This window comes from Suncus etruscus, chromosome 9 (genome assembly GCF_024139225.1).
Source record: "Suncus etruscus isolate mSunEtr1 chromosome 9, mSunEtr1.pri.cur, whole genome shotgun sequence".
Classification (NCBI taxonomy): domain Eukaryota; kingdom Metazoa; phylum Chordata; class Mammalia; order Eulipotyphla; family Soricidae; genus Suncus; species Suncus etruscus.
The window spans coordinates 28,091,998-28,104,063 of NC_064856.1; the positions used below are offsets into that span (position 1 = coordinate 28,091,998).

A 12,066-nucleotide genomic window follows, 5' to 3' on the forward strand; every position below is an offset into this window, starting at 1 on the left:
GGGGCCAGAGAGATAGCATGGAGGTAAAGGTGTTTGCCTCGCATGCAGAAAGGATGGTGGTTCAAATCCCGGCATCCCATATGGTCCCCCAAGCATGCCAGGAGCAATTTCTGAGCATAGAGCCAGGAGTAACCCCTGAGCACTGCCAGGTGTGACCCAAAAACCAAAAAAAAAAAAAAAAAACCAGAAATATGAGGTAAAACAAAGTAATTTATGTTCCCAAGGTTCTATGAGGAAGGCAGGAGCCCCTATATAGAAGATGCAAATAAAATTTAAGAATAAAAGGGGGAGGGGCCGGAGAGATAGCACAGCGGCGTTTGCCTTGCAAGTGGCCGATCCAGGACCTATGGTGGTTGGTTCGAATCCGGCGTCCCACATGGTCCCCCGTGCCTGCCAGGAGCTATTTCTGAGCAGATAGCCAGGAATAACCCCTGAGCATAGCCGGGTGTGACCCAAAACAACAACAACAACAAAAAGACCACATTTTGGGGGGCCAGAGAGATAGCACAGCGGCGTTTGCCCTGCAAGCAGCCGATCCAGGACCTAAAGTGGTTGGTTCGAATCCAGGCGTCCCACATGATCCCTTGTGCCTGCCAGGAGCTATTTCTAAGCAGATAGCCAGAAGTAACCCCTGAGCACTGCCAGATGTGGCCCAAAAAAACAAACAAACAAACAAAAATAATAAAAGGGGGAATGGCAGGGTTGGTGGGTTTTTTTTTGTTTGTTTGTTTTATTTTTGCTTTTGTATAGGTACAGCAAATGTTAGGGAAATTAGAAAGGAAATACCCTTGCCCTAAAAAAAAAAAGGGGGTGCTTCCTACCCATGAAGCATCTTGTCGTAAGACCAACTATAGGCTCTGGGCATACTAATAGTCCAACCCAACGGTCTTTCTTCATGTTTCTAGGAAAAGTTCTCCTCAATCACAGTTGTCTCAGTCAGGCTTCTGTAATTAGAGATCTTGGTTTTTGCACAGATTCTATGTCAAAGCCAGGGTATCACAGAGTATCCTCTTATTTCAACTCACCAGTAGATGGCAATGCAGGGAAACTTACCCTGAAAAGCAAGTTGTTGCTGGTTCACCAGGGTGTCGTATAAACCCATCCAGGAGCAAATCAGTGTTAGGGTGGCATTAGGGCCTCCCCAAGTGGAAGTTTGATTCCTGGCACAGAAAATCTTGCCAGTTCCTAGAATGAGATCCAAGGTTCAGGGTTGGATGGTCAATGTTTGTTCAATTGAGAACAGACAGCGGTTCGATCCTCTGGCATCCCATATGGTCCCCCAAGCCAGAAGCGATTTCTGAGCACAGAGCCAGGAGTAACCCCTGAGCATCACTGAGTGTGGCCAAAAAAAACCCAAAATCATAATCATCATCATCATAATAATAATAAATATCCAAATTATTTTCTTGGCAGGGAATGTAGCCAACTTTGATTTTTTATCATCATTATCTTTGATCATCCTGCATTTCAGGATGTAGTACTTCCACATTGAAAAGAGGTGGGAGAGTAAGAAAGTGTGTGTGTGTGTGTGTGTGTGTGTGTGTGAAAGAGAGAGCAAGAGAGAGAGAGAGAAATGATGAGAAATTCTGATGAGCAGGAATCTTCAAGAAGATGTTGCTATCTCTATAAATACGACAGTGAACTGGATTCCAAAGACTGACTTCCCAAGAATTTGGATTACGTGGGAAATTCTTTGCTCCCCATCAAGAGTGAATATAAAGGTTCATTGTGACTCTTTGAAATTTTTCTTTATTGTTTCCTCCTGTTCTTCATTTATCCCTTGGTCTAAGGTTCAACAATAAGTGGTTGAGATGGGTTTTATTGCATGGTTAACAAGCTCACATAAAATCTAATGGTATAAGTAATTGTCAGCTATAACTGAACTCTCTTGCCTCTTTTCCCCAGTGTCTGTTATAAAGGAAGGGCACATTGGCCTGCATGTGTGTGTGAGCGCATGCACATACACACATGCACAAGCACACGCACTCTCTTAAAAATTCCCATAAAAACTCCACTTTTTAAATTATCCAGGATCTCCTTGAGTGGTTGGCTTCAAACTCCATAGGCTCTCCCGGTTTATGGATTGCCAACAGATCAGACTCACTCTCTACCCTGTGTGATACACGAGCCTGCCGCTCTCTCCACTCAGCCCCCAACCCCACAGCACAGCCTGGCTTTGACATGCATTAGCAGTTAGATGAAGCTCCAACAATTTGCAGCTAATTACGGGGCAATTTGCATCAGAGGTTAATAGAGGTCAGAATCTGAACATCTGATGTTACTCAGCAGAGAAGAAAAATCAGTTGTGATTGCTTAAGGCTATTTTCTTTTTTAAATATTTAAGTATCACACAAATATCTATAAAGAAGTTGGGATTTTTTTAATAGCATAGATCATTTTCCTCAGTTAATAAGTGGAGACTCTTTAATCTCTAAAAAAAAAATAAAAAGATACTTGGAACACTCTTATGTAATTTGACGACAACTAACAGTATTGCTCACTCCAATTGATCTGATTAATTCCCACCTGGGTACAAAGATATGTTATAGTATATTAACTACACGATTGCAGATGACAAAATATTGGAAATAACTTGAATCTCCATTAGCAGAAGTCAAGTTTGTGGGCATTTCCATATCCATTAAAAGTCAAGTAGGGGCAAGAAAGAACGTGCAGTGGGTAAGGCACTTGTCTGCATGCTGCTAACCCCAGTTCAATCCCTGGCACTGAATATGGTCCCAGAAGAACTGCTAAGAAGATCCCTGAAAAAGAGCCAAGAGAAATTTCTAGACACCACTGGGTATGGCCCAAAAAGTAAAGGGGGAAAAAAGGTCAGATGGACATACTGTGCTTATAAAGAATCCCATTGAGCTAATGTAATGAGTGTACAACCATGTGTATACTTATCATCTTAGGGGTTTTTATTTGTTTGTTTGGGGCTACACCCAGGCACATTCAGGGCTTACTTATGGCTCTGTTCTCAGAGATCACTCCTGGCAGTGCTAGAGAAAATATATGATAGCAGGAGTAAACCCCAGTCAGCAGCGTGCAAGATAAGCACCTTACCCACTATACTATCTCTCTAGCCCCTTTCTTGGATGTTGTAAGTATGGTTTAAGGCCATATTTGCATTGGAAATATCTAGAAGAACACAGATGCAATTATTAACGGTAATTTTTCTCTGGGAAAGAGAACTAGAATCATAGGAAAAGATTAGAGATTTCAAATAATCAATAGATCACTTAGCAGCAGAATACAGTTATTATTAAGTACATATGAGACATTTACCTACCTATGCATATTTTTGGCCATAAATCAAGTCTCTTACGATATTAAAGGATTCAAGTTATGAAGAGTTATGTTCTCTCAAATTATGGAATTGAATTAAAAATGAATAACAAAGAGAATTCCCAAATATTTAATGCTGAATAGCACACTTCTAAATAATCTTTTGTATGGTTAGTTTTATTGGAGTACTTAACCAGACTTCATCAGTTCACATTTTCTGCTATCAAGGTTCCCAATTGCCCTTCTGTCTACCCCTTGCCTATTCTATGGCAGATATTTTTCTTCCCTCTATCTTTCTCTTATCCTTTTTTCCTTTTAGACACTGGTTTGCAATATTGGTACTGAAGGCATATCATGTTGTTGAAAGTTATCTCATTTCAGCACTCAGTTCTTCTCTAGAGTGACAATTTCCAACTATCATTGTCATAGTAGTCCCTCCTCTGCCCTAACTGCACTCTCCCACTTGCAATCTTCTTACCATGAATTGGTCCTCCTAGCCCTCATTTCAGTTGTCTCTGGATATTAATACAAATGAGTGCAATCATGCTATGTCTAGCCTCTCCCTCTGATTCATTTCACTCAGCATAATACTCTTTTTCATGTATAAGCAAATTTCATTACTTTATTTTTCCTAATAGCCTCATAGTGTTCCATTGTGTAGATGTACCACAGTTTCTTTATCCCCTCCTCTGTTCTTGAACATTCATGTTTCCAGAATTCAGCTATTGTTAATACTGCTGTAATGAACACAGGCGTGAATAGGGTTTTTCTGCATAGTGTTTTTGTGTCCCTAGGATATACTCCTGGGAGTGGTATTGTTGGATCATATGAAAGCTCAACTTCTAATGTTTTGAGGAATATCCATATTGTTGTCCAAAAAAAGGCTGGACCAGTCAGCATTCCCACCTATGCTGACAACCTAATGAAATATGCAAATTAATTATAGGACAAAACCTTCCAAAGACTACTAAAAAAGAATAGCCTAAAGAGAGCCTGTATCTAATAAATAAATTGCTTTTTTATTAAAAAATATTTCAACAAAAAAAATCTAATCTGATGACTTCATTCCTTAATTCTATCAGGAATTTAAGTAAGAAATAGAGCTCTACATGAACTCTTCAAGAAAATTGAACAAGGCACACTCCCCAATAAATTCTGAGACCAACACTGCCTTGATGTCAAAACCAAAGACAATATCCCTCATAACAAAGATACAAAATGGCTTTTTTAAAAAATAGCAGCAAATCAAGTTCAACAATATATTAAATATGAGGTAGGATAGTTCCCAAAGAATGTAATATTGATTAAAAATTTTTAAAACAATGTAATATCTCATATTAATTAACCCCCAGGAAACCAAAATTTAAAAAGATTTTATCTCAATAGATATAAGAAAAGAAATTGACAAAATTTTATCTATTCCTGACTAAAATTCCAAATTAGTAGTAAGAAAGTTCCTTTATCAGAAAAAGTCCTATTGAATATTTGTGTCTCCCTAGAATTCTTATGTTGTAGTTTTACTCTCCAACATATTCAAAATGGCATTTGGAGGTTAGTGTTTGGGGGAAAGTAATGAAACCATGAGGATGAAGCCTTCATGAATGGGATCAGTGAACTTATGAGGAGAGACATGAGATGGTTCTCATTTTTCTCTCTCTGTTTTTCTCCTTCTTTTCTCACCCCCTTTTATTCCTTACATCCTTCCCATCTTAACCTCTCTCTGCCCTCCCTATCCATGCATCTCCCTTTTAGTTTGTGTACATACAGTAAAAACTTGTCCATCTATTATCCAGAAAATGATCTCTTACCAGGAATTAAACTAGCCAGATCTTGAACTTTGACCTTCAGCTTTCAGAAAATAAGTATCTTTGTGTCACCTACCTAGCCTATGATATTTTTGTTATAACATCCTGACAAAAACAAAATTATTACAAAAACCCTAATGTTATCCCCAAGATCCTATAGAAGACAAATATATTCACTCCAACCAATTATCTTCCATATTGTGTAAAAGATTCTAGGCAGTGGAATAAGGCAGGAAAAAAATAAAGGCATAGCAAAAAAAACTTCATGAAGTAACAACTTGAATGAATTGAACACCTATTTAAAAAAATAAAACAAAACCCCAAAGTGAGTTTTCAAAATCTGTTGGTGAAGATATAAAAATCTAATGCATACTAACAAGTCATTTTTATAATGCCATTTATAAATGTGAAATGTGAAATACTTGGTGATAAGCTTAACTAAAAATGTGTAAGATTGGTGCACTTAATACTGCAAAACACTGCTAGTAGGGATTAAAGACTTTAATCAGTGGGAAATATGTCTTGTTCCCAAGTCAGAAGATTTAATATTGTCAAGAGTCAATTCACTATAAATCAATGTATAGATCTAACACAATCTCTGTCAGCATCCCAGGCCTTTCTGTAAAAATTGGCAAGAATCTGTAAGGTTTTTTTCACTGTCCAGTCCTCATCATTTACAAGACAGTCTATGCTAGATAGGTGATTGGGGATTGCTCGTGTCTCTTGCAAACGTTGAGGAGTTGGAGACTGCCTGGCTGTCCAGACGACTCAAAATCACATCTTTTCTTGTGTTCTTACTCTGCTAAGAAGTTTTATAAATATTAAATAAACAAAGTTGTGTCCCTTGAGTTTTGGAGGGAAATAGTTCTTCCAGAGTAGGAAGAAAAATCAATCTATTGCCAAGTATTCTTAGACAAAAGCATTTTCCCTTCGATGATCCAAGATTGGGAGATTAGGGAAGGAGAGAAGAAGGCCAAAGGATGCTTTGAGAGCTGGAAGAAGCAGCTGTAACAGGAGAAGGTAGGATGGGATGTCCCCAAAGCTTTCAGAGGACTTAGAGGCCTGTCACTCGAGGTTGAGGGAAGGCCCCAAATTCCAGCCTGGCACCACCTACACAGGGTAACAACAGGCCTATGTCATCTCACCCAGTCTCAGTTCCCTCATTAGACAAAAATTATAATAAAGTCAGTGGAAGCCAAGTACATAAAACTTCTGTGTTTTGTTTTGAAGAGGCCCACCTCCAGCCATGCTTAATTCCCTACACCTGTACTCCCTTTTCAGAGCTTTCCCCTAATGAAACCCATATAAACCAGTAGTCTCCAACATTGGCCACCACTATATAAGACAGATGTACTCCAACATTCTTCAACTTTTCCACGCTCGAGGATCAGCTCCTGTTCTGCAGTTAGAAGGTCCCAGGGGCCCAAGCATGTAGGGCAGTTGCTTTTCACAAAGCTGGCCCAAGTTCCATCCTCAGCATCTCATATGGTCTCCCAATTACCACCAGCAATGATACCAGAGCACAGAGCTAGGAGTGACCCCTGAGCACTGCCAAGTGTGGCCAAAAGAAGAAGAACCAAGACCACAGACCAATGGGTTTCAACCCTCCCACACTCGTGGGTCAGCACCTACATGAGCACTGTTGGTCAGTGCCCACTGCACGAGAACATGGGCCAACTGTCATATCTTCACTGCCTATAATGCCTACCTGGTCTCCTCTCTAGAGTTCAGGTGTTCCTCAAGCATCTTAGTTGGATGAATGAAGAGCCATGAGTGGGTATCTAAGGGCTAGGATGGCACATGATCCTGATTCTCCCGCTGCCCTGGACACCCACCTATTAATGGGTGGGACTGATATGAGTGTTTTGGGGAGGATATATTTGGCAAAGCTTATCATACATCTGTCCTTCTGCCCTTCCTGCACCAGGTGAATTTAACACGCACAATGGGCCTTCCACACCAGCCAAACAAGGAGACTCAGACAGGCCGAATCGGGCCGCCGATGGGAAGCTCCGAGGCCGGGCCAAGCGGGGCAGTGACCCCTCCCCAGCAGGGGACAACGAGATTGAGGTAACTCCCATGGCCTCTATGAATTACATGGTCCATGTCAGCACCTGTGGCCAGGAGGAAGTGAGGACACAGTTCTCCCTTTCTGTGGAGACACTAGCCTTGAGAATATCAGACTAAGCTACTTGACAGAATGACCCCTCAGGGAAACTTGAGCTCAGTGGCTCTCAGGCTTCAGCTCTACAGACTCATTTGGAAATCTTGAGAGTAGAGTGGATACTAATCTAAGTTACAAGCCAGAACCTTCTGGAATGGTGCCACACTCCATCCCAGACTCATTCATGGACCTTTTGGGGGTGAAGGAGGAATTCTAATGTGCCTAGATTCTCTACCTATTGGACAGTTCTCTACTTTCCTGGTGTTACTTTGCCCTTTGTCTAAACTTCTGGATTTCGGACACAGAGAGATAGTACACGCCTTCCATGTGGCTGAGACCAGTTCTATCCTCATCATCCCTTCAGCATCTCCAGAGTTGACTCTGAGTACAGAGCCAGGAATAAGTAATCATTGAGTTTATTTAAGTGAGGCCCCTAACCAAAAAATACTCTTTAAAAGCAATAAAAAAAAAACCAGAAAAGAATTAAAGCAATTGGAAAACTCCAGCCAAAAATCCAAACCTTTATATCAGACAAGCCTGCTTTCTACATGAACTGAAATCTGGCAATTTTTCAATGGGATGGAGTGCAAGAAAGAGGAATATGACCTTGAGGTGGTCATGGTCATGTGACCTGCATCATGGGTTTCTGGAGTTAGGATATGAGACACAGAGAAGGAAGTGAAATTCTAGTACATTATTAGACCCTCATAATCAGATGTAAATACTCTTTACATATTACCAACTCTTTATCTTTTGTTTTGTTTTGTTTTGTTTTCAGGCCATACTCAGTAGTGCTCAGGCCATATCCTGGCTCTGAGCTCAGGGATCGCTCCTGGCTATGCTGAGGGAACCATATGCACTGCTAGGGATCAAACCTGGATCAGCTACATGCAAGACAAGCACCTTCCCTACTTATTCTCTCTCCAGCCTTAGGTTTCCAACTTTTAAAATCTATTTTCAGGGACTAGAGTGATAATGCAGTGGGTAAAGCACTTGTCTTGCAAGCAGAAGACCCAGGTTTGATCCCTGACACCAAAGAGGGTCTCCCGACTTTGCCAGTAGTTCCAGAGTTCAGAGTCAAGAATCAACCCCAAGCATGGCTGGGTGTGGCCCAAAACACAAAATAATAAAAATAAAATCATATACCTACAGAGCACTGAAGATTTAAGTGTAATTATAGACCCAAATGCACAAACCAGATAATCCAGACTGATATGTTGTAAAAGTAAGGCTACAGCAGACAGAAATAGATTGGAGAGGACAGGAAGGAGGGGAGAGATTAGGGGCATTGATATCCTGTCTTCCACATTGGGATTATTGTTTTATCTATGGCATAGTGGCCAAAGCTAATGGAAATAAAAATAGGGGGGGGGATCGTATATGTGAAAAATACAAAGTTCTGGAGTAATGGGAGGTTTACTGTGAGTTAAACCAAAATCTTTCAGACTGTTCAAAGACATTATCTAAGTTGAATAAACAATAAATAAAAGTAGAAGTACGTGATTTAGATTTACAAAAGCAATCACCAAAATTGCTAGAAAGAGAAATAGAAGTAACTAGGCTGAGGGTAAGCAGCTAATGTAAAAAGGCAGTATTTTATTTTGTCCAATGAGTAACATGATTTGTATGTTATTGTTGGATCACACACTTCCTTTCTGGAGCTTTCCATATGGAAGGCTTCTTGGTTATACCATCTGTTGGCTTGATAGGTGCCTCAGAATTGGCCATCAGACCATACTTCACACAGCTGAAGTTGGGTGGGGCCCAGGACAGATCGTGAATTGCATATTTTATAACTTAAAGGTAATGTTTTCAAGACTTCATTTTTCTCCCCGAGACATCGGTCTGCAGACATTCAATGAATTTATTTGCCCCATTCTCTTCCTCTCTTTTATCACAGCGTGTGTTCGTGTGGGACTTGGATGAGACCATAATTATTTTTCACTCCTTACTCACGGGGACGTTTGCAGCCAGATATGGGAAGGTAAGGAACCACTTTCTATCTGATATTTCCTGCATCAAACCCAGTCCAGCTGGTCAGTCCTGGGAATTGTGGGGGCAGTGGATAAAGGGGCTTCTGCAACAAAAACTACCCCTTTGGATCAGCCTGAGTCTGAGAAGCCCTCAGGAATTTTCCCTGGACATGTGAAAAGTTAATTAGCTTCTCTGCTATTGTCTCCCATGCCGTCTCTTCCAACACACGAAGCACTGGCCATCCATTTGATAGACTATAAGCTCATAGTCTTCATCTGTCTCCCTCCTCAGGGGGTAGAAAATGCTGCGGCCAAAACCAGTATTCTTAGCTTTAAAAAAAAATGAGGTAAAATACTTTTCTTCTCTCCTGTGTTTATCATAGTGTCTCCAACAAATAAATGTATGTTCCTTCCCTTTTTTTCTGAGACAATAGGGAGGAAGCATTTTGTCCATTCCAACATGGATCTTTATAAGCAAAATCTTTGTAAATTGACATCCACAGACTATGGGGGAAGGTTGTAGTGGAGAGGGGTCATAGAACTAAGATTCTGAATAACTCTATCAGCTGATGGATGGTGAGGGAATGAAGCGTTGAAACTACGGGAACAACATAAAAATGAGCCCTACTGCTAAAACACAAATCTATTGTTTTAACACAAACTGGTGCTAAAATTCAAACTCAACAAACTGTATAGGGGCTACCCAACACCAGCTATGTTTGGGGAGGACAGTTTAAGGTGGGGTGGGGATGTAGAGGACAGGTGAGTCATTTCCTTCTTTGAGGTGAACCACCAAACTTCTGAGCAAGGGGAGGAGCCATTGTATGAGTTTCCCAGTGCCTGGAAAATATTTCTGTTTCTGTTTAGAGACTAAGAATATGATTTGACATCACCTCATGGCTTTTCCAGCTGCTCATTTTTTTTAACAGGGGTTATAACAAGCTGGGTGTGTGATTAGCAAGATAGATTTATCGTCTGCCATTATGTTTTAAAGAATATAAAAATGGTGTTGGTGGTGCAGAAATTTCTTCCTGCTCCAGAACACCATTAATAAGTCTAACAGTGCTTGGAAAATCCTGCCTGCCTGGGTGGACAGTACATGGCACAGGAAGAGGGGGGTAGAGTCAGGAGCTGCTGCAAAAGAGCAGGGAGGGTGTGGTGACCAGTGCAAAATGTTGGGCTTTCAGGAGGGGCTAAATTGTGAGTTTCCTATGAAGTCTATCCAGATTTCAGGATTATTTGACTTCCCTGTGAAGCCACATTCTTCTCTCAGAAACATCCATTCTCTCCTGTGTTCTCCACAGGAAGCACACACACGAGTTTCATATCCCATGCAATGATCAGATCCTTATGGATTGGGGACCTTTATAATTGGGATGTCTCACCAAAACTCTTAAAACCAAACTGTGGACTCCCTTAAGGAAAGGACCAAGTACAGAACTTCCTGGCCCCCTGCCACCACTCTGTTCTCCCAACTCTACCATCTTCACCTCCAGATGATCCCGCATCTAGTCCACTAACTTCCCACCTGGGCTTTTACATTCCCCCCTAGATGAATCATCTGAAACTGTAGGCCAGGCCAGATGAGAAATTGTCAATGGCTTTTCTCTGAATGACCTTTAACCCGAGCCACCAAGGTCCTTTATGGGTTAGATCCTGCCCTCTTCCTCCTCTTCCTCCTGAGTTGCTTCCTGTCCCCTAAACTGTCATTTCCTTTGTTTCTGCTGAGTTTCTTTAAGAAGCAGAGCCTGATGAAACTTAATCAAGAACAGTTTTGTAACAACAGTGTTTAAATAAGTAATTTTTAAAAATAGTTAAAAGTTGGGGCCGGCGAGGTGGTGCTAGAGGCAAGGTGTCTGCCTTGCAAGCGTTAGCCAAGGAAGGACCGAGGTTCGATCCCCCGGCGTCCCGTATGGTCCCCCCCAAGCCAGGGGTAATTTCTGAGCGCTTAGCCAGGAGTAAACCCTGATCATTGAACGGGTGTGGCCCGAAAAACTAAAAAAAAAAAAAATTAAAAGTTAAAAAAATAAAGAAGTGGGCCGGGCGGTGGCGCTCGAGGTAAGGTGCCTGCCTTACCTGCGCTAGCCTAGGAGACGGACCGCGGTTCGATCCCCCGGCGTCCCATATGGTCCCCCAAGCCAGGAGCGACTTCTGAGCGCATAGCCAGGAGTAACCCCTGAGCGTCACCGGGTGTGGCCCAAAAAACAAAAACAAAAAAAAATAAATAAATAAAGAAGCAGAGCCTGAGATTAAATACAGATGATTTTTTTTTTTTTGGGAGGGTGATTTTGGGAATCACTGGGTTCAGATAGGGCTGAGACACAAGGAAGGGAAAAAATTTAATATAAGCTAACTGGTGGGTACTGAGAAATCTGGGGTTCCACCAAAACAGAAAATTGAACACACCATAGAGTGGTCGGAGCGATAGCACAGCAGTAGGGCGTTTGCCTTGGATACAGCTGATCCAGGATAGACCTTGGTTCAATCTCTGGTGTCCCATATAGTTTCCCGAGCCAGGAGCGATTTCTGAGTACAGAGCCAGGAGTAACCCCTGAGCATCACAGGGTGTGACCCAAAAAGCAAAAACAAAAAATAAAAACACCATAGAGGTGACCTAACCCCTGAGTGAGTGTGCTGAGATATTGACTTCCAGGTACAATTATATAAAGGCTTCTCCTATGGTTATTATTATTATCTCCTAACCTCCATAGTTGCACTTATTATCTGCCTTCTAGACCAATAAGCGCCAAGAGGATGGGGCCATGAATTTTGTTTTTGTTTTTGTTTTGGGGTCACATCCTGCAGCGCTCAGGTGTTACTCATGGCTCTGTGCTCA

At 41.5% G+C, this 12,066-nt stretch overlaps 1 protein-coding gene across 1 annotated transcript in view; it reads left to right on the forward strand.

Moving 5' to 3' along the window:
* The window catches only part of EYA2 (EYA transcriptional coactivator and phosphatase 2), a 139,748-nt gene that overhangs the window by 71,645 nt on the left and 56,037 nt on the right, over nucleotides 1–12,066 (forward strand). Inside the window, exons 7-8 of the mRNA XM_049780514.1 lie at nucleotides 7,018–7,163; nucleotides 9,158–9,241. Of these exons, the coding sequence (XP_049636471.1) occupies nucleotides 7,018–7,163; nucleotides 9,158–9,241 (230 nt within the window). The remainder of the gene's footprint in view (nucleotides 1–7,017; nucleotides 7,164–9,157; nucleotides 9,242–12,066) is intronic.